The sequence below is a fragment of the Glycine max genome, chromosome 14 (assembly GCF_000004515.6).
Source record: "Glycine max cultivar Williams 82 chromosome 14, Glycine_max_v4.0, whole genome shotgun sequence".
NCBI lineage: Eukaryota > Viridiplantae > Streptophyta > Magnoliopsida > Fabales > Fabaceae > Glycine > Glycine max.
Window position 1 is genome coordinate 1,448,825 of NC_038250.2, and position 21,311 is coordinate 1,470,135.

General features: G+C 30.2%; 3 protein-coding genes across 3 annotated transcripts; all 3 read left to right on the forward strand.

Moving 5' to 3' along the window:
* Positions 1-1,907: 1,907 nt before the first annotated feature.
* On the forward strand, positions 1,908-5,497 carry LOC102668096 (trigger factor-like protein TIG, Chloroplastic). The gene is made up of 6 exons (XM_014766642.2): positions 1,908-2,135; positions 2,287-2,291; positions 2,915-2,986; positions 4,445-4,580; positions 4,991-5,079; positions 5,305-5,497. Exons 1-6 carry the CDS (start codon positions 1,908-1,910, stop codon positions 5,495-5,497), a joined length of 723 nt encoding a protein of 240 aa, XP_014622128.1.
* A 957-nt stretch (positions 5,498-6,454) lies between these two features.
* LOC100789046 (adenylyltransferase and sulfurtransferase MOCS3) lies at positions 6,455-14,159 on the forward strand. Its single transcript, XM_041009366.1, has 10 exons — positions 6,455-6,641; positions 10,699-10,769; positions 10,879-10,943; positions 11,094-11,168; positions 11,297-11,375; positions 11,845-11,883; positions 12,010-12,118; positions 12,678-12,796; positions 13,278-13,394; positions 13,605-14,159. Exons 1-10 carry the CDS (start codon positions 6,455-6,457, stop codon positions 13,995-13,997), a joined length of 1,254 nt encoding a protein of 417 aa, XP_040865300.1. The 3' UTR covers positions 13,998-14,159.
* Positions 14,160-18,239: 4,080 nt separating this feature from the next.
* LOC100789582 (trigger factor-like protein TIG, Chloroplastic) lies at positions 18,240-21,110 on the forward strand. The gene is made up of 6 exons (XM_041009367.1): positions 18,240-18,518; positions 19,195-19,278; positions 19,618-19,746; positions 20,157-20,245; positions 20,471-20,636; positions 21,045-21,110. Exons 1-6 carry the CDS (start codon positions 18,240-18,242, stop codon positions 21,108-21,110), a joined length of 813 nt encoding a protein of 270 aa, XP_040865301.1.
* The last annotated feature ends 201 nt before the right edge of the window (positions 21,111-21,311 follow it).

Genomic DNA, 21,311 nt, shown 5'->3' on the forward strand with positions numbered 1-21,311 from the left:
AAATATTTTTTGAATTTCCTTAAATAAGTCATTTTATTTTATATTTTTTATAGCAAGTTATCATCATAACTTTACCAATTACTTACACGCTATAATTATATTTTGGTATAATTCTTTGAATGATAAGATTATGGAACCCTGAAATAACACTTATGTTATCATCTTAATTATTTATAACCAAAATCAACAGTAATTAATAACTATATAATACCTCTTTATATTCTTTTAATATCCATTATTAAGGTGGAAGTAAAAACTGGTGTAATTAAGGTAGTAATGAAGCAATTAAATAAATATGTCTTAGCAACAAGAGGATACCCTTAACAAAGAGAAAAACCACATCAAAATTACTATGTGAATGTTATTAGTTTATTTTTGTTTTTTAATGTGTAAAAAAACCATATACTTGTTAGTAGTTTTAAAGTAATTCAAATATTTAATAATCATAACACGATTCGTGTAAGAGTTTTGTTATGCATTTTAGTTAGATAATGATGACTCTTAGAGTATGTTACGTTTAGGTGAGAGATGACTTTAAATCCTTTTTGGACAAAAGTTGTTTTGAGATGAGGAGAAACCTAAGATTAAGATGAGACACCCTTTACTAGTAGCCGAACCAAAGTTATTTTAGAATTTCTTGAATTAACCTTAACCCTTGTTATAGATTACTCGAGTAAGTTTAAGCTTTCTGGTGAAATTCCTATAAGGAGTAAATATTAAGCTTGAACAAGTTTACAGAAGTGAGAAATGATCTATTTTGCTTATTCAATTAGCACCCAGTTAGTATCAGGTGGGAAACCTTAGAGTTGAACCATTACAATTCTTGAACCTAATTAAGTGAGAGTTATGAGTCAAGTATACCAAAGTGAGAAAGATTGTGTTGAAGGAAGAGGTTTAGATCCGAGGGTAGGCAAATAATGTATTCTCGATACCCATTTGTGGACCAGGATTGATAGAGCGTGAGAATCATGAAACTCATTTTTTTTTCTTGAACCGTCCCATGTTTGAAAAAGAATCGACCATGTAGTCAGTCGCTTTTTCTTGTTTATGTTTGTTCGTTTCAAATAGTCATCAATGTCTCCTATGATATTATCCTACTCCAAATAGTATATCATTCACATTATATTGTTGTTGAGATGTCACTCTCATAATAAAACATAACTTATGAAATATTGTCATTGAGTAAACGAGGATTGCCGCATTTAGCTGCTAAGAGCATATGAGTCTTGTGATAAAAACCACTACTTGGTATTGAGAACCAAATGTGTAATCTTTCTCTTATCGATCTTTCGGCAAAGTTTTGGGGACGAAATTTCTTTTAAGGGGAGTGAAATTGTAACATTCCATTTCTCGTAAATAAATTAAAACTCCTTTTTAGTAAAAATAAATAATTAAATAGAGTTTTAGAAAAATGATGAGGTTTTTATAATTAAATAAATAAGAAAAAATAACTTTATTTATTCATTTGATAGAGAATAAAATAGAGTTTATTTTTATAAAATAATAAAAACAAATAAATAGAGTAAATGATATGTTGTGAGTACCCTAGCTATAAATAGCGACATGTTAGGTCATACCGACGATGGCTTCTACTCCTCCTCTTCCTGTCAATTTCGTTTTCCTCTCTCCTCTTCTCAAAATCATATCTTTTTCCCGCATACCATCAAACTTGTCTAAGAAAAATGACGATTTTGAACTCATTCACGGTTGGATAGTCATGAAATTTGAAAACCAATTTTGGAACTCATTTTCGAACATTCTCACCATTGGAAATTATGAAAACATGTTGAAGCTGAGAGAAATACCTTTCACATTATAATTTTTCCTTTCCCAAAGAAACCCAAAACTGTCTCGGTAAAACTACGATCCCGAACTTGTTAACCGTTGAATTATTGTGAAATTTTTGTATGGGGTTGGCGAATCATTTCCCTACGTCTTTACCGTTGGGATTTGAAGAAAAATGTCCGTGGAGGGAGAAAGATGCATTGCACGTAGGACCATGGAATCGAGACTTCAATCCATTCTCCTTCTCCTTAACGTTTGAGAACCCTAACAGAGCAATTGAAGGAGGAGCTCTAGAGAGCACCAAATATGCCACAATTGATAACGAAGAACGCTTGAGCGACTACATCAAGGTAAGTGATGAGTTATTCACAATTGAGGAATAGTGAGAACATGTGTAGGGATCCTTAGATTATCAATTAAATGGATTTTTTGGGTGTTTCTGCAATTTTTTATTCTATCCTTATAATTATAACTGTGAATTATATACGTTTGATGAACCAGTTGATGTTCCAATGAGAAATTGTTGTGAAATTGATGTGTTTTTGGATTGAGTGTGAACACTTAAAAAATTTGAGTTCTTTTGATTAACGTGAAATATATTCCAAGTAATATTATTCAATGACTTATTTTATACAAATTATTATCTTGTTTTAATTTTTTCACGACGATGATCAACATGTTATGTGTATATATTTATTGTAACACTAAAATAAATTAAAGAAAGTTGTAAGATAAATGTCAAGTGATAATTTCTTTTGATGTAATATTAAATTAATTGTTATAAAAAATTTTTGATTAAAAATAGTGTAGCTTGATTTACTATATATATATATATATATGTATGTATGTATGTATGTATGTATGTATGTATGTATGTATGTTTTGTATCATGCAAATATGATTACCGTGTGATGTGTATATGAGTTATTAGGTGTAATAAATTATTATAGTGACATTATAATATTATTATGGAGATTGAGTAGTACAAAGTGAAATGTGTCAATTTACGAGATACATGTAAACATGAGATGATTGATTGCGACATTATGAGATGTTAAATTGCGGACATGATATTTGGTTGTAAATAAATGTGTTGTTTAACACTTATGTGACAATAAATATGTTGTAGTTGTGAATTGTACAATAACCCAACCAGTGTTGGTATTGAGAAAATGTTTATGTACTATGTTAAAGAGAAAATGTAGGTTTCCTATTTAAGAACCAATGTTAAATTATAGTGCAATATGTTGAACATGTTTAAAACACAAGTGTGGGGTCGTGGATATTATATAATTCATAAGCAGTGTCTATAAATGAAATATGTGATGAATCGTGGGTATTGTGGAATAACATGAAAGAAAATGGTAAAGGATGAAGAAAATGTCTTCTCTCCAGCCTAAGTGCCTTCTTCCTTCTATTTCACGTAGTAAAAGCTTGGTGTCTTCTCATTTTTCACCAACTCAGTGTTTTAAGGGATCTTGGACTTCTCAGCACATGAAGGCGTGCTCAGCGAGCATGTTTCGCTGAGCGAGAGTAAGTGAATATCCGCTAAGCGAGTCTGGGCACGCTAAGCGCGAGTAGAGACAATGTCCTCGCTGGGCGAGCTGATTGTCCGTTGCTCTCTAGCTTAACATCTTCTAGGGTTTTGCATTTGCTCAGCAAGTTGGTTGCTTCGCTAAGCGAATGAGACTCACTTAGCCAATCTGTCCTGCTAAGTGAGTTCTTCAGCAACATTTCAACATTAGTTCACAAAAATGGAGTTTCTACTTTATAAATTCATACAAGAATGAAAATATTTACAATCTTAACAAAAAAAACCGTAAATTAGAGTTACTTTGCAATAAAAGCTCATGAATACCAATTAACACCGTTGCATTTTTTGTGATGGTCATTGTCCATCTGACCTTTGTTATCAAACATCTTCTCTTTTGTTCTTTTCTTTATTCTCAAACTTCTTTTCTTATCTTCTCGGTTATGAAATTTGTCTTCTTTTCTTTATTCTAATTTTTTTTTGTTCTCTATTTATAAAAATACAATATGATGAAATCGGTCTTATTTTGTACCACAATAGTAAATTCATACAAAATGCAAATGAAGCACGGAAGTATGTCAATGGTGAATTGTGTGACGGGAAAGAAGTTGATATAGATTTGGATCTCAAGGAATTCCTATTTATTATTCAAGAATCCAAATATTTGATGTGTTTTGCTATAGGTTAATCTATTTTTTAGTTTAAACTTTTTTTACTTAAAAAAAGAGAAACCGAGTAAAATAATTTTCTTTGTAGTTAAATATCTTTAAAACATTAGGCATATGCAATTGTTGTTTAATAATGTGAATAAAATTTTAATTAAAATATACTTACAATGTAAATATTACGTAAATCATAAATCATAAATGATTATCTATCATAAAATTGATGATTTTAATTAATTGATTTAAAAAGTATTTTTGGAGTTTTATAAAATATTTTATTTAAAATAAGTCTCAATGTTTTAAATAAATACAAGTATATGAAGGAATAAATAAAAAAATATTAGCATTTAAAGATGATTAACATGAAAAATATATGTAAAAAAATGATTATATATATATATATATATATATATGCGCCTAACTTGGTTCACGGTTGTGTGAGCTAATTTACCGTTGTTTTAAGTCTACAGATCCCTGGATTTCGCCCTGGAAAGAAAGTTCCAGAAAGCATTCTTATTAGTTATGTTGGGAGTCAAAATGTTCAGAAGGCTACTATTGAATCTATATTGAGGAGGACACTCTCACATGCTATGACATCGGTATGTTGCAATATAGTTTCTATTTTCTTATTTTTGATATCCTTATTTTTTTCTCTTGGTGTTAGTTCTTTTTACACTATTGGATTCATTGCGTTTACTTGCAATTATATCTGTTAATAATTCCCTGATCTTGAAATCTTACTTCATTATTGAAAGACAAGCTTATTGGTTCATGACCTTTCCTCATTACATAAGTATATTTAGCAGTGCTATCTAATGGTGAATTTATTTAAAATCTGTGCCACTGATATGCCTTTGATCTGAGGACTTGATACTGATCAACAGATTAAAAAAAATCTTTATAATTTCCTGATCATTTGTCCAAGGTTATTACTGAATAAAGTGGATTATTAGATCAAGTATTATTCTGATCTTACACTTGAGCATTTCAGAATTAACTTTGTCTATAGGTTACTGGAAGGGCTTTGCAGGAATCAGTACGAATAGTGACTAAGTTTTCTGAGATGGAGGAGACATATTCTTCTCTTGGGTCTCTTGGGTAATCTATAGGTTAAGCTTTTTGAAATATATTTTCCTTTAGACTCGTTATTTTTCTCTTCCTTTGCTGCATCTGTAATACTAAAACTATATTCTGACATAATATAGAGAAAAGGAAGACTATCATGAAGAATGCTAATATTGTCAGAATGTCAGCCAAAGCCAACGATTTCTACAGGCTGATTATATTAACTATTCTCATTTATTTAACTTCTCCGATCTCCAGATATGATGTCCTTGTTGATATTGCACCAGAAATCAAATGGATTCCCGATAATAATGCATACAAAAATTTAAAGATTGTTGTTGAGATGGATAGTGATATAGATGCTCACACAGCATCTGAACAAGAATTTAGAAGGCGTTATAAATCCATTGGTGCTCTGAAAGTGGTTACTGACAGGGCTAAAGGTGACTAAATTTAATTTATACCAGTCTGCTGGCATACAACCATTTGCTTTTTTATTTTTATTTTTTTAATATGATTATTTACTCGAAATTCTATTCATTTGAAACTTTCATGAATCATTTTAGGTATAACACTTCCAAGTTCTATAAAGCAAGGACACACTATATGGATTTACGCATGTGCTTTATATTTAGTTGTGGCTGATACAATGAAGATATTTACTGATTAATTTTTATGGTATCTTTACTATCTTATACTAATAAATAACTCTCATACAGACACTATTTCCTTTGGTATGTATTTATTATCTTGATAATTGATATCTGTATTAATAATTTCGACCAGTCTACCCAAAATTAGCCAGCTGCTACAATTTTTTTTTGTTCACAGGTTGGAGATGTTGTTGTCCTTGACATCGCAGCAACAACCATTGATCAAGATGAATCAAATGTTAAAAGTATTCCTTCTGAAGAAAGTAAAGGTCGGGTGATGTGCTTGAAGGATGATAATAAACTGATAAGTGAACATATTTCCTCTAAACCTATATTAGATATGCAGGCTTTAATTTTGATACAGAATATGGTGAAAAAGTATTACCGGGTTTCCTTGATTGTATAATTGGAATTCAACAAGGTGAATCAAAGTCTTTTTCATCTTGTATTTCCTGAAACATGGAAGCAAGAAAATCTTCGAGGTGTTCATGCTCAGTTTACTGTAAGTTTCTAATGCTGAATCAAAGAAGTTTAGTTGTTGTAGGGACATGAACTGACATGATAGTTTTTTTCTTTTGGTCCTTTGGATACCAAATTCTTCATAATATATAAATACATTTTGGCCATATGTCTCGTACAATTTATGGTGCTTTTTCATCTCCTTATGATACACTTATTGTCTTGGCCATATGTCTTGGATTTATAAAAGAGGGTGATGCCGGGATGTCGTTGATACCGAGGGAGTGGAGCATGTCATGGGTTTCCTTGTCGACCTGGATGTGGTTGGTGTTGATGGCGGAGACGTCAATCGGGCGGGGACGAAGTCCATGCGGCGCTTGCGCTCCTCCTCCTGGAGCATGAGGGAGATGCCGTCGAGAACCCCGCGATCTTGTTCCTTAGCCTCTTCGACGGGATTATCGCCACTTCCTCCAGAAGCTTCTTGTTCGTGTGGAAGTGTGGAACTGAAAACTCAAGAGACTAAAATTTTATTTGATTTAGGGTTGCACCCATGTCAGCAACAGAAGTGGAAAAACAATGATTTAGAGTTAATATTTGGTATTTATTTCACTCATTTATAATGCACTTTGTTATATGAGCTTATTTGCTAAGTATAATATTTAGGGAATACTATCTGAAAAGCAAGTGACTTATTGACCGTGGTACTATGATAGTAATTGAGGTAAATAATAAGATCAATATAACTCAAAGTTTATAAAACTATTTTAAACTCTATTTTTTTTTTCTATTCAAATTAAGAAATCTTACAAAATTTATGCTAATTGCATAACATAAATTCAATTGGTAATTAATTTATATCAATCGCATCATTCCAACCGGGAAAAAGGGTTATAATCATTCGACCACAAACAAAGCTATACGGCAAAATAATACATAGGCAGACAAGTAATAAAGCATTGGATATAAAAATAATAATCAAGCAGAGTAAAAGAATGAACCAAAATGTATGAAAGTTGTGAGATGGTGTTATATTCTTTGGTGTTGTGTTACAAATAATATAATTGATAAAAGGTAAATAAGACAAAAACATGTGATTTTTTTTAATCATAAAATTGAAATGAAATATTTTATTTATGAATATTTTCATCAAAATATATGATAATCATAAACTCATTATGACTATTTAAACCTTACGTATTCATCCTTTGATTTCATTTTTTATATTTATTTCTTATTAAGCAGATAAAATTGAGTATTATAAAAAGCACGACGAAACAAGAAAAGATAATGGTAATTAAACAAATAGCAGAAAACTTGGAATTTAATTTTTATTAATCACTCTCCCGCAAAGAAGATGCTAGAGCACTAAGACAGTTTCCCTGTGGCTACGAATGCAATATAGCTAAGCAAACTTGTTTGGTGGTTAACAGCAGAAATTGCATGGTTAACAATATGTGCAGCACTCAATTCTGTCTCACATGACGATGGTTCATCACCAGCAATGGCGGCCAAATAGTTAGCCACTTAAGATCTTGGCATTTCAACTTTGCAAAGAATTCATAAAGCGTTCAACCGCATTTTCATAATAAAGTGCACAATTTGCAATGGCCGGAACATCTGTTGTGTTCGCCAATCCCTTTAGAAAATCTTCAGCTTTTTCTGTCTTATTCACGGCCAAGTTCAAGATTGCCTCCGAAAGTTGAAGAAGATTTTTTGCACCCAGGACTGTAGGATCTGCTCTTAGAATATTCGTGCATTCAATCTTCTTCTCTGGTTTTCATTGCAAATCTGGCCAATTAGGTCGGAACCATCACCAAACACTGTAGCATTTGTTAACCAAGGAGACTGAGCAATGAGAAACAGGCAAAGGGAACACAATGCTAAAGAATTCATTTTGTGGTAGGGAGTTTTAATCAAAAGGCACTTGGTTCCAGATTGCAGTGGTGGGGGGTATAAAATAAGTCTCTCTTATACAGTCTTGTTGCTAACATTCCACTCTCATTATATTATAATCATTAAATTTTTAAGATTAGAGGATCAAAATAATTAATTTTAAAATCCTTTGATTTGGCTTAAATCATTAAAATATCTATTTTTTTGTTTTAATTACACCGATATATTTATCTTTTTTATAATATTAAGGCTTGATCGTAAAAAAAAGACTCTTATTTATCTTATTTTACTAAATTATTTCCCTATTTTTAATTTACCATAAGAGCTCTTAAAATTCATATCGGGTTATCAAAGAAAAAAAAATTAAATGTTAACCATTAACTTATTTTAGGCATCTCTCATTCTCCTTGTTTAATTTGGTCTGTGCTGTTCATTCTGAGAATTAAGGATTTTGTTAATATAAATGTTATTTTGGGTGGATGAAGTTTATATTTTGTGATTGGAGTAATTATTTTAAGATAATTATTAGTTACTTAATTACTACTATTAATTACTACTAATGAGGATAAATTAAAAAAATAATAAATCACTTTAGTTATTAATAATGATATTTTTTAAACACATAAATATCTCTTAAATGATTAATTATATGTAAACATGTGATAATTAACATTCAATTTTTCTTATTGATGATAAATTTTGATAAAAATAAAGAGATTTAATAATAATTTTTTAAAAAAAATAAGTGAATCGATTTAATGAAATGAGAAAAATAAAAATGCATTTTTTTGTAATCAAGCCTACTATTAATTATATTTTGAATATATAAATAAAATATTGAAGCATTGATTACTTAGAATCCAAATATTTATTGTTTTCTGATTTAAGTAATTAAAATGACATTTTGATAGATGCTTGACTATTAAAAAAAGAGAGAGAATATATTTCACTTTTTGAGGTTATCTTTTTAAAAATATTCTTACTTTATTCGTTAACATGATCCTTAAATAATGAATATTTTGTTACACTTTACTATATTTATAATATGCAAGGAAATATTCTTAAAATATTTTTTGAATCTCGTTAAATAATTCATTTTATTTTATATATTTTTAGCAAGTTATCATCATAACTTTACTAATTACTTACAAGTTATAATTATATTTTGGTATAATTCTTAGAATGATAAGATTATGGAACCCGAAATAACACTTATGTTATCAACTTAATTACTTATACTCAAAATCTACAGTAATTAATAAATATATAATACCTCTTTATATTTTTTTTAATATCCATTATTAAGGTGGAAGTAAAAACTGGTGCCCAAAACAATGTAAATTAAGGTAGTAATGAAGTAATTAAATAAATGTGTCTTAGCAACAAGAGGATACCCTTAACAATGAAAAAAACAACAATCAAAATTACTATGCGAATGTTATTAATTTGTTTTTGTTTTTTAATGTGTTAAAAAATCATATACTTGTCAGTAGTTCTACAGCAATTCGAATATTTAATAATCATAACACGTTTCGTGTTAAGAGTTTTATTATGTATTTTAGTTAAATGATGATGATTCTTAGAGTATGCTATCTCTAGGTGAGAGATGACTTTAAATCCTTTTTGGATAAAAAATTATTTTGAGATGAGGAGAAACTTAAGATTAAGATGAGACACCCTTTACTAGTAGTCGAATCAAAGTTATTTTAGGATTTATTGAATTAACCTTAACTCTTGTTATAGATGACTCGAGTAAGTTTAAACTTTTTGGTGAAATTCCTATAAGGAGTAAACCACTAAACCTTAAGCTTGAACAAGTTTACAAAAGTGAGAAGTGATCTGTTTTGTTTATTCAATTAGCCCCCAGTTAGTATTAAGTAAGGAACCTTAATTCTTGAACCTAATTAAGTGAGCGTTATGAGTCAAATATACCAAAGTGAGAATCATGAAACTCATTTTTTTTTTCTTGAACCGTCTCATGTTTGAAAAAGAGTCAACCATGTAGTCAGTCATGTTTTCTTGTGTATGTTTGTTCGTTTCAAATTGTCATCAATGTCTCCTACGAAATTGCCCTACTCCAAATAGTATATCATTCACATTCTATTGTTGTTGAGATGTCACTCTCATACAAAAACATAACTTATGAAATACTGTCATTGAGTAAACGAGGATTGCCAGATTTAGTTGCTAAGAACATATGAGTCTTGTGATAAAAACCACTACTTGGTATTGAGAACTAGATGTGTAATCTCTCTCTCATTGATCTTTTGGCAAAGTTTTAGGGAAGAAACTTCTTTTAAGGTGGTGGAATTGTAATATTTCATTTTTCGTAAATAAATTAAAAAGATTTTTTAGTGAAAAATATAAATAAATAGAGTTTTAGAAAAATGATGAGGTTTTTATAATTAAATAAATAAGAAAAAATAATTTTATTAATTAAAATAATGATTTTAGAGAAAATAAAAAATGTATTTTATTTATTCATTTTATAGAGAATAAAATAGAATTTCTTTTTATAAAATAATAAAAATAGGACCTCTGTCTATATGCTTGGTGTTATTGACCATGACGTGGTTGAGCTGAATAATATGCATAGGCAGGTATTGTATTATCTGTTTTACCTTCCCACCCTCTTTTGGCATAGCAGGTGCAACACATACATTGTGTATTGTTGTGCTTGTGTCTGGCATCAGCCTTTGGGCGTTTGCACTTTTGCGAGTACAAAGTGTTAATATGCGTCTTGCTTCTGTGTTTGTGTTCGTTTACAGATTTTTTGAATTAACTTCACTATTTTTATTAATTTGGACAAGTTGGTGCTTTATTTCAGGTTATCCACACGGAAGCATATGTTGGTAAGCCAAAAGTGAAATCTGCCGCTGCTGCTTGTGGCTCGTAGGTTACTCTTTCACCAACTATTCATCACATCAATTTTTGTTGACAAACTGCAAATAAAATCCCATGAGAAATTTTCTTTTTCAAATGTTTGTTATTGTAATATTAGTATCATCATTTTTCTTGGAACTAAGATATTTTGAATATTAGGATCAACTCCACTATTCAAGTTGTGGAACATGAAGAAGCTTTGCAGACTTCCAACGCTTTGGAAATTCTCAGCAAGTATAATTTCTATTATAAGATTGATTTTTCTTTTTGCTTGAGGCCTCTTTCTTCTATACTTAACCTTTTTCATTTCATTTTTTATATTACCACTGACCATTTTTTTTATAATTATGTGAATTTGGTAGATATGATATAATAGTAGATGCAACAGATAATGCTCCTACCCGATACTTGATCAGTGATTGCTGTGTGGTTCTAGGAAAGGTAAATCTTAATGTTTTGATGTATGAACAGATTGTGACCATTTGAATTAATGTTACATGGGCCTTTTCACTTGTTGCTTTAATTTTTTGGTTCCTCCATGAATACACTTTCTAAGTCAGCATTATTTTTTATGTTTTGGTTCATCAATGCATAAGATATCTACATTAATTCAACAAAAAGGAAGTTATGCGTGCTCCTATGTGCATGATGCCTATAAAATATTTCAGTGTGTATGTGCCATATGAGTTATCTCCAAAATCTTAGTGCAATTGCTCCCTGTAGACATCAGTTTTTTATAAATTTGAAAAGTTACAATTATATGGTTTTCTTATATTTCATTCAGTTAAACAATTTCGTTTTTGGTTCTTATATTTATCTTATTTTTTATACTTATGTACATAGTATGATTTATGGGAAAACTTAAGTTACTAATGCAATTTTTTACATTAACTGTTTTCCTGTGATGCAGCCTCTTGTATCAGGTGCTGCACTGGGATTGGAAGGGCAGGTATATGTCTAATTATTTTTTTTCCCAGCATTTAAGTTGAATAATGCTTCATAGAGCGACAAGTACTCCTGTGTGCTTGATTATATCACATAATTTGAGGATTAACTATGGAAACTTTTACTGCAGCTTACTGTCTACAATTACAATGGTGGTCCTTGCTATCGATGCCTCTTTCCAACTCCACCACCTAGAACAGCATGCCAAAGTTGTGCTGAGGGTGGAGTTCTAGGAGTAGGTAAAATTACTACTGTCTTTGTGAACTGCATCAGTTTTACTTCTCATTGCTAGTCTGCGAGACATTTACATAAGCATGAACAATGTGAACCATAAGACTAAATTCTTCTGCTCTCCTGTTTTCATTGTGAAGTTCAGTCATGGACTTTTAGTAATATGTACTATAACTATTAGTGACAACAAAAAATGAGTCTGATTGTTTGATTCCTTTTGCAAAACTGTCTCTACAAACGTGGAAATATCTATGTTTTAAGCAACCAAGTTTTACTCAAAAGGAGGTTTTTGTAAACTATAAGAAATTCTTAGTTTACTGGAGAGTGTACTCTTTAGTAAGACTTATTGGCTAAAAATTCAATTTGTTTGGAATGTTTTAAGTTGTTTCATTTATAATTCGTTTAGCTAAACTGTGATTACTGGATGCTGGACATTTTATCATTCGTGTCAGTTATTATGAATATTTATTGTTCAACTTGCATTACTTCTCACTAGTACCTTTGTGTTTTTTTGTTCTGCTATTGCTAGTTTTCTGTTTTTCTGACATTGGCTCTGATCATTTTCAGTTCCTGGTATAATTGGCTGTCTCCAAGCTCTTGAGGCTATTAAGATTGCAGCTTCTGTTGGTGAGCCACTCTCAGGAAGGATGCTTCTCTTGGATGCATTGTCTGGACGGATTCGTATTGTATGTTAAGAACTCCAAAATGTCTATTAGGATTTTACAAGTGGGGCATCACATAATTGTTTGAATGTTTAGGATTTCTTATAAATTAGGATTTTATTTCAATAAACTATCTGGATGACAAGTTAGGGTTTTGTATCCTAGTGGGATTGGAACTATTAGGATAAAGGTTTTCCTACTTGAGGATACTCCTTAGAGGAATTGATTGACATTACTATTGAGTGATTCTCATATTCACACCAATTTTTCTGTTACTAATAATAATTGTCATGCAGACCAATCATTTTCTTTATAATTCTAATATCAAATTGCTTAACAAACTGGCTATCCCAAATTAAACGGAGACTTGTAATATATACAGTTCCAAATCATATTTGTAATTATGCTGTCTCAAAGTAAAAAAATTATATTATGGTTTTTTGAGCATGATACCATAGCAAGATCTTATTTATTAGTTACTGATTATACTTTTTTTATTGCACAGGTCAAAATTAGAGGAAGGTCTATGCAGTGTGAAGCTTGTGGAGAAAATGCAACATTTACCCAACAGCAATTCCGAGAATTTGATTATGAGAAGTTCACTCAGACTCCCTTGCGTGTGGTATGATTTCTTTTTTTCTTGCCTTTCACCTCCTTTGTATTTAGATGAAATTGTTTAAGGATTAGTTGGGTATATTTTTCATTTGCACTTTGTATTGGATGAGATTGCTGGAGATAAAATTCCTCCCAAAAGACTACTAAATTGTCTCCCAGTATATAATATTTTGAGATTTACCATGTCATTAATGCATTCCATTGCATTCATATGCAGCCTCCTTTGAAGTTAAATCTACTTCCCAGAGAATCAAGAATCAGCAGCAAGGAGTACAGTGAAGTAATTATTAAGAAGGGACCTCATGTGCTGGTTGATGTTAGACCAGCACACCATTTCAAGATTGCATCTCTACCAAAGTCTCTGAACATTCCACTCTCAACATTAGAGGCTAGGCTGCCTGAAGTATCATCAGCTTTGAAGAAAGAGGAAGAGGAAAGTGGTGCAGTTTCTGGGTCAAGTGCACAATTGTATGTAGTATGTAGAAGGGGAAATGATTCTCAAAGGGCTGTTCAGTATCTTCACAAAATGGGTTTCACTTCTGCCAAGGATATTGTTGGTGGCTTAGAATCTTGGGCCCACAATGTGGACCATCAGTTCCCTACATATTAGCTGACACCTCTAGCTATGTTAAATATCACTTTCATTAAGTTATACTGCTTGTTTAAAATTATTTCTCTTATTAGTGACGCTGCTTTCATTTTTCCATGTCTATTTACAACATTCACGTGACTTTATTTTTTTTAGTCTTAATTCATTTTATTCTTGTTTTTCTTTGCTTTGGGTAGAGTTTAAAAAACCACTGGTTATTCACGTTGCTGCTACAGTGCCAATAATAGTTACTTTCCATTTCTTTCATCAAATGATGTTTGCTGAGACAATAATATCCCATGGAAAATACTAAATGTTCCGAGAATTTCATTGTATGAGTCCACACAAATATACGTGACTACAAATTATAATACCTAAATCGGAGTTAAATTAACTGATTCGTGCATTTAGTGTTTTTGTTTTTCGTACGGTATAGCACTGTTCTTATATCAATAACTTTTAGAATGTGTTTGGAGGAAGAAATTTAAAATTTTGAGAAATTTTAAATTTTAAGAATTTCAAATACTTCAATTGAAATTCTTTTATTCTTTTATTTTCAAAATTTTGTGTTTGGATAAAAAAAATTAAAATTATGAGAATGAAAAAAATGAATGAAAAAGAAAAGAAAATATAATTGATGTGCTAGTTATACGTGTTCATCTATATTCACACCAGATCGATGTTTTAGGAGCTCAGATGAAAAAGATTATAAAAAAAATTTAATTTTTCACCTTTTAGAAGGAAATTGAAATTGTAGATTTTTAGTTGTTTAAAATTTCAAAATTTTAAATTCTTCATAAAAAGTATCCAAACAATGAATTCTAATTTACAGAAATTCAAATTCTCTGATAAATTACTTTTCTCGGTTAAAATTCTCTATTCAAACGCACTCTTAACATTTTTTTATTGAAGCTAACATACCACGCATCAAAGTATTTACGAATTAGAATATGACAGATTTGTGATTGTAGTCAACGTTATTTGTTTTCTTGATTATACGGCTAATCAGGACATCATTGATAAGATTGAAATTTTATTTTTGTAATCAACCTGTATGTACGTAAAGATTTGAGGGTTGAAGTTAAAAACAATTTCTGAAATATTTCTCTCACCCAAGGACTGTTAGGCGGTCATGTAAGTTAAGTGATGAAATATACATAATTTTTTTGGGTTTGCACATATATAAACGATAAACTTGTGTATTAAGACCTCCTAGTTTAAGGTATTTAGTATTTCTTTCGAATAATTGAATATATATATATATATATATATATATATATATATATATATAAAAGTTAACGCGGGTTAATTTGATTAAATTTATGTAAATTTGATTTAAAACTATTATTCATACAAATTATAATTAGTTCAAAAATAGATGTAATTTGATGCATGCAATAGTACATGTGTGATAATTATTAGGATTAAGTTTTTTATGTAAACAATAGAATGTTCAAATTACAATAAATGTTTGACAAGATTTATCACTATAACTATGTTAAGAGTACTATTTGTATAAGATGATCCCATGGCTGGGAGGAGGGACATAGGGATTAGAGTAATAAGGAGGCCATAGTTTCATGATTTCAAATCATCCCACTAACATAATATATTAATTATCTATATTTATTGACTAAAAACATCACTTGCAGTTTGTGTTTTAAATTCAAAGATTGAAAATTAATTGTGCGCTAAATATTTTATTTGGGATTTTGAATTTATCATAATTAAAGATTAAATGTGCATTTTATGTCTATTATTTTCTTTTTAGTTGTTGTTACTATCCTTAATTTCACTACTCAAATTAATTAATGAATTTTTAAAATTACATGTACAAACTATAATGTTTGGAAGGAATCTCTTGAGATTGTTCTCAATTGCATGAAATTGGACAAATCAACCTATTTTAACTAAAAAAATTTAATAAGACCTAATTTTTTATGACGCTAGCTAGATCAAACTAAGTTGATATTTTGTGATGATAGTATGAACTAGACCATTCTTTATTATGACTTAAATTCCAAAATTACATGTACAAACCGTAAAGTTTGGAAGGAATCACTTAAGATTGCTCTAAATCTCATCGAATTAGACAAAACGACTCATTCTGACTATAAAATATTCAAATAGAACTTTATTTTTCATGACGCTATATAAAATTATGTCATTTGTAATGCTACATCAAATTAAGTTATTCTTTCTTAAAACACTTTAAATCAAATCACATCATTCAAAAAATAAAAGAAGCAAGACACTTACGAATATTATGAAAGATTGTGCTTGTTCGAAAAAAATATAAAAGAGCAAGATGAGGAATTTAAGTGTGCACATGTAAAAAGGTTAACATGTGAAGAAGGGTTGCCCCAAGTACACCAACTTGGGTGTGAAGAAGGTTAAATTCTTTGCTTTTGTTTGTTATGAAATTAATTAGTTTGTATACCCAAAGATAATAATGAGTAGATTCTTGTGCTAATATGTATGTAAGGTTACTTGTGAAGTCATGAACAAACTATAAAATTTGGAAAGAATAAGTTGAGATTGTTCTCAATTACATGAAATTAAACAAATTAATCGATCCATTCTAATTATGAAAAACTCAAATAGAATTTTATTTTTCATGATGTTATATCAAGTCATGTCATTTTTTTCCCTAATATTAAATCAAATTTTGTCATTCTTTGACATTCTAAATTATATCAGGACATTCAAAAAATAAAAGAAGCAAGACACTTGAAGATATTTTAAAAGATTTTTTGCGTTTGAAAAAAATATAAAAGAGTAAGATAAGGAATTTATATATTTATTGCATCATTAAAAAGGTTGACATATTAAGAAAGATGATCCCAAGTACACTAACTAACGTGTGAGAAGAAGGATAAACTGTTTACTTTTATTTGTTATAGAATTAATTAGTTTGTATATCCAAAGACAATAATGAGTAAATTCTTATGCTGACTATATTCATAAAACTAATATTATATTTCTTGCATACACACATTTAAATGAAGTAAATCTATATATATATATATATATATATAGATAAATCTTTAAATAGACGTCAACTAGCATTTTAGCTCAATTAAAGAACTTTAAACCAAATGCCGTGCCCATGCAAGGAATTTAAATGGGTGTCTTAATTAAAATGGGAGTTTAATAAAATAAGAGAGTGCGTTTGGATAGAGGATTTTAATTGAGGAAAATAATTTATCAGAGAATTTGAATTTCTTGTAATTTAAAATTCATTGTTTGGATGCTTTTTATGAAGAATTTAAAATTTTGGAATTTTAAAACAGAATTTTAAACAACTAAAAATTTGGAATTTCAATTTCCTTCTAAAATGTGAGAAATTGAAATTTTCTTCTTATATTCTTCTTTAAGATTCGAGATTGTAGAACATCGTTCGGTCCTGAGAATGTAGAGGAACATGTATAACTAGTACACCAATCATATCTTTTCTTTCTTTTTATTCATTTTTTTCACCCTCATAATTTTAACTTTTTTTTATCCAAACATAAAATTTTGAAAATAAAAAAATTTAAATTGAAGTATTTCAATATTGGTTCATCAAAGATATATAAACTCATATCCAAATTTGTCAGTAATAAAGAAAAATAGAACTTCCCCCAGGATATAAAATAAACTTTGTAGCTGGATACGAACGTTTTTTTCTCATCCCATATCGATAAAAGTAGATAAACAAAAATTAATTTTAATTCTCACGTGATGAAAAAAAAGTTAAATGAAGAAAATATTTGTACTTGACTGCTATATATACATTGTTAACATCAGGAGACAGAAGAATTTGGATTCTGGGGCACGTACCTTTATTCCAATTTTGCCTAAAATAAAATATAGGTATATGTTATGAGTAAACAAGATATTTACCTATAATGATATAAGGGATATTTATACCATTATTTTATCACGTTACCTTTTTTTCTTCATAAAATTGGCCGTCGAAAAGGTGAGAAAGGAAGGGAGGAAAAAGAATGCCAAATTGAAACGTATGGGTTCAGGTAAAGTTATAAAGAAAGTCATCTATTTAATTAATCACATTTTAATAACTATGAGGAAATTAACTTGGAGTTGGATGGTTAACGCCACAAGTTATTTTTTTTATTAAAAAATTGGCTTCCTTTTGTTTCTATAAATACGTGATGTCAATTGTAGGGTTATTAGCATAATAATCCGTCCTGAACCCTATTTGTGAGCAAAGTTGATTTTGGATTATTAGAAAGAAGTTGAAATTAATTAAGTGTGACGATGGGAGTTAGAGGGAGCTCAGTGTTAGCAATGTTGGTGCTTGGCGGCATCTCAGCTGAAACTGAAACTGAAGGCATATTAGGAACAACACCAACTCCATTTGAATACGGTGATAATAAGGCAATTGGATTGAAATGTGGCAGGTATGTGTCACGCATTGGGCCAAAGGAACCGCCATCACAAGCCTGCTGCCAATCCCTGGAAGGTGCTGACATTCCCTGCCTATGCCAATATTTTACTATTTACGCTCTTCTCTTCAGCTTAGAAAAAGGTGTCTATGTGCTTTAAAACAATTAATTAATGTATTTTTAACCGTATTAGCGGTGTCATAGACTGTGAGGACTCTCAGTCACATGATAATTTTAATGTGCTCATCATTCTGATCCTAATCCTAGGTGTATAGGATTTTGTTGTAATGATACTCGTGTAGCTCATATTCGGTACACTGGTTCCTTTCATCTAATAATAATTTTCGCTTATAAAAAAATATTTTATTTAATAATTCGGTAGATTACTTAGAGGATGTAAAGAACATGAATGGTGGTGGGAGGGTAACACAGTCAACGATGGAGTCAACGAAGTGCCCATCATCAAGTTCACCATTTCGTATCTTTGAAAACTCATCTAATCTCATTTCGTTTCATTCCATTCTATTTTGCATGTCTTTTCACATCTCCTAATAGGAATAAAGATAAGATAAATACTAACTAGTTTTTCAACATTAATTAAGAATTTTTCTAAAAAAAATATTTATTGAAATATGTAAAATTATGTTGTTTGTAATTTTCATATCTTTTACTTAAACAATAGGGGAGGATTCAAATTCCATGCAAGCTTATTAATCAATTGCAAAAGAAAGCCTTGAAAATAAGATAATAGTAAGCAATTGAGCATATATCCTGGACCAGAATTCACATCACTGAATATGTACTTTTGCATCTCTTTCCCTTTGCAGGTTAGATTGCATGTGGAGGTGCCATCATTGGTATGTGAGGATTGTTACAAGAGGGTCATAGCAGAGTTTATGAAGCAAGCAAAGGTGCTAGCTATGGGGTTACACTTGCTTTATATAATTATATAATATTATAATGTAATGTCTTTCTCATATTCTGGCTCAAAGAAAATATATGCATCAAATTATTGTTGTCTGTGAATATGGTACACTTTATTTTTTCGGTCAGGAGGATTTCCAGTTTCTAAATTTGAAACTATAACCTCTCAATGAAAATTTCGGGTTACTAAACCTCACAATATTAAGGGATGTGCTCTATCCTATCATATATGAATTTACTTGAGATTGTCATGGATCCCAGGTTTCAGCATCCAAGGGCTGCATGTTATCTTTATGAGCTAATTTACCGTTGTTTTAAGTCAACAGATCCCTGGATTTCGCCCTGGAAAGAAAGTTCCAGAAAGCATTCTTATTAGTTACGTTGGGAGTCAAAATGTTCAGAAGGCTACTATTGAATCTATATTGAGGAGGACACTCTCACATGCTATGACATCGGTATGTTGCAATATAGTTTCTATTTTCTTATTCTTGATATCCTTATTTTTTTCTCTTGGTGTTAGTTCTTTTTACACTTTTGGATTCATTGCGTTTACTTGCAATTATATCTGTTAATAATTCCCTGATCTTGAAATCTTACTTCATTATTGAAAGACAAGCTTATTGGTTCATGACCTTTCCTCATTACATAAGTATATTTAGCAGTGCTATCTAATGGTGAATTTATTTAAAATCTGTGCCACTGATATGCCTTTGATCTGAGGACTTGATACTGATCAACAGATTAAAAAAAATCTTTATAATTTCCTGATCATTTGTCCAAGGTTATTACTGAATAAAGTGGATTATTAGATCAAGTATTATTCTGATCTTACACTTGAGCATTTCATAATTAACTTTGTCTATAGGTTACTGGAAGGGCTTTGCAGGAATCAGTACGAATAGTGACTAAGTTTTCTGAGATGGAGGAGACATATTCTTCTCTTGGGTCTCTTGGGTAATCTATAGGTTAAGCTTTTTGAAATATATTTTCCTTTAGACTCGTTATTTTTCTCTTCCTTTGCTGCATCTGTAATACTAAAACTATATTCTGACATAATATAGAGAAAAGGAAGACTATCATGAAGAATGCTAATATTGTCAGAATGTCAGCCAAAGCCAACGATTTCTACAGGCTGATTATATCAACTATTCTCATTTATTTAACTTCTCCAATCTCCAGATATGATGTCCTTGTTGATATTGCACCAGAAATCAAATGGATTCCCGATAATAATGCATACAAAAATTTAAAGATTGTTGTTGAGATGGATAGTGATATAGATGCTCACACAGCATCTGAACAAGAATTTAGAAGGCGTTATAAATCCATTGGTGCTCTGAAAGTGGTTACTGACAGGGCTACAGGTGACTAAATTTAATTTATACCAGTCTGCTGGCATACAACCATTTGCTTTTTTATTTTTATTTTTTTAATATGATTATTTACTAGAAATTCTATTCATTTGAAACTTTCATGAATCATTTTAGGTATAACACTTCCAAGTTCTATAAAGCAAGCACACACTATATGGATTTACGCATGTGTTTTATATTTAGTTGTGGCTGATACAATGAGGATATTTACTGATTAATTTTTATGGTATCTTTACTATCTTATACTAATAAATAACTCTCATACAGACACTATTTCCTTTGGTATGTATTTATTATCTTGATAATTGATATTTGTATTAATAATTTCGACCAGCCAACCCAAAATTAGCCAGCTGCTACATTTTTTTTGCTGTTCACAGGTTGGAGATGTTGTTGTCCTTGACATCTCAGCAACAACCATTGATCAAGATGAATCAAATGTTTAAAGTATTCCTTCTGAAGAAAGTAAAGGTCGGGTGATGTGCTTGAAGGATGATAATAAACTTGTAAGTGATAGAAGTCTTTTTTTTTTTTTGTAGTACATTGTGAACATATTTCCTCTAAACCTATATTAGATATGCAGGCTTTAATTTTGATATCGAATATGGTGAAAAAGTATTACCGGGCTTCCTTGATTGTATAATTGG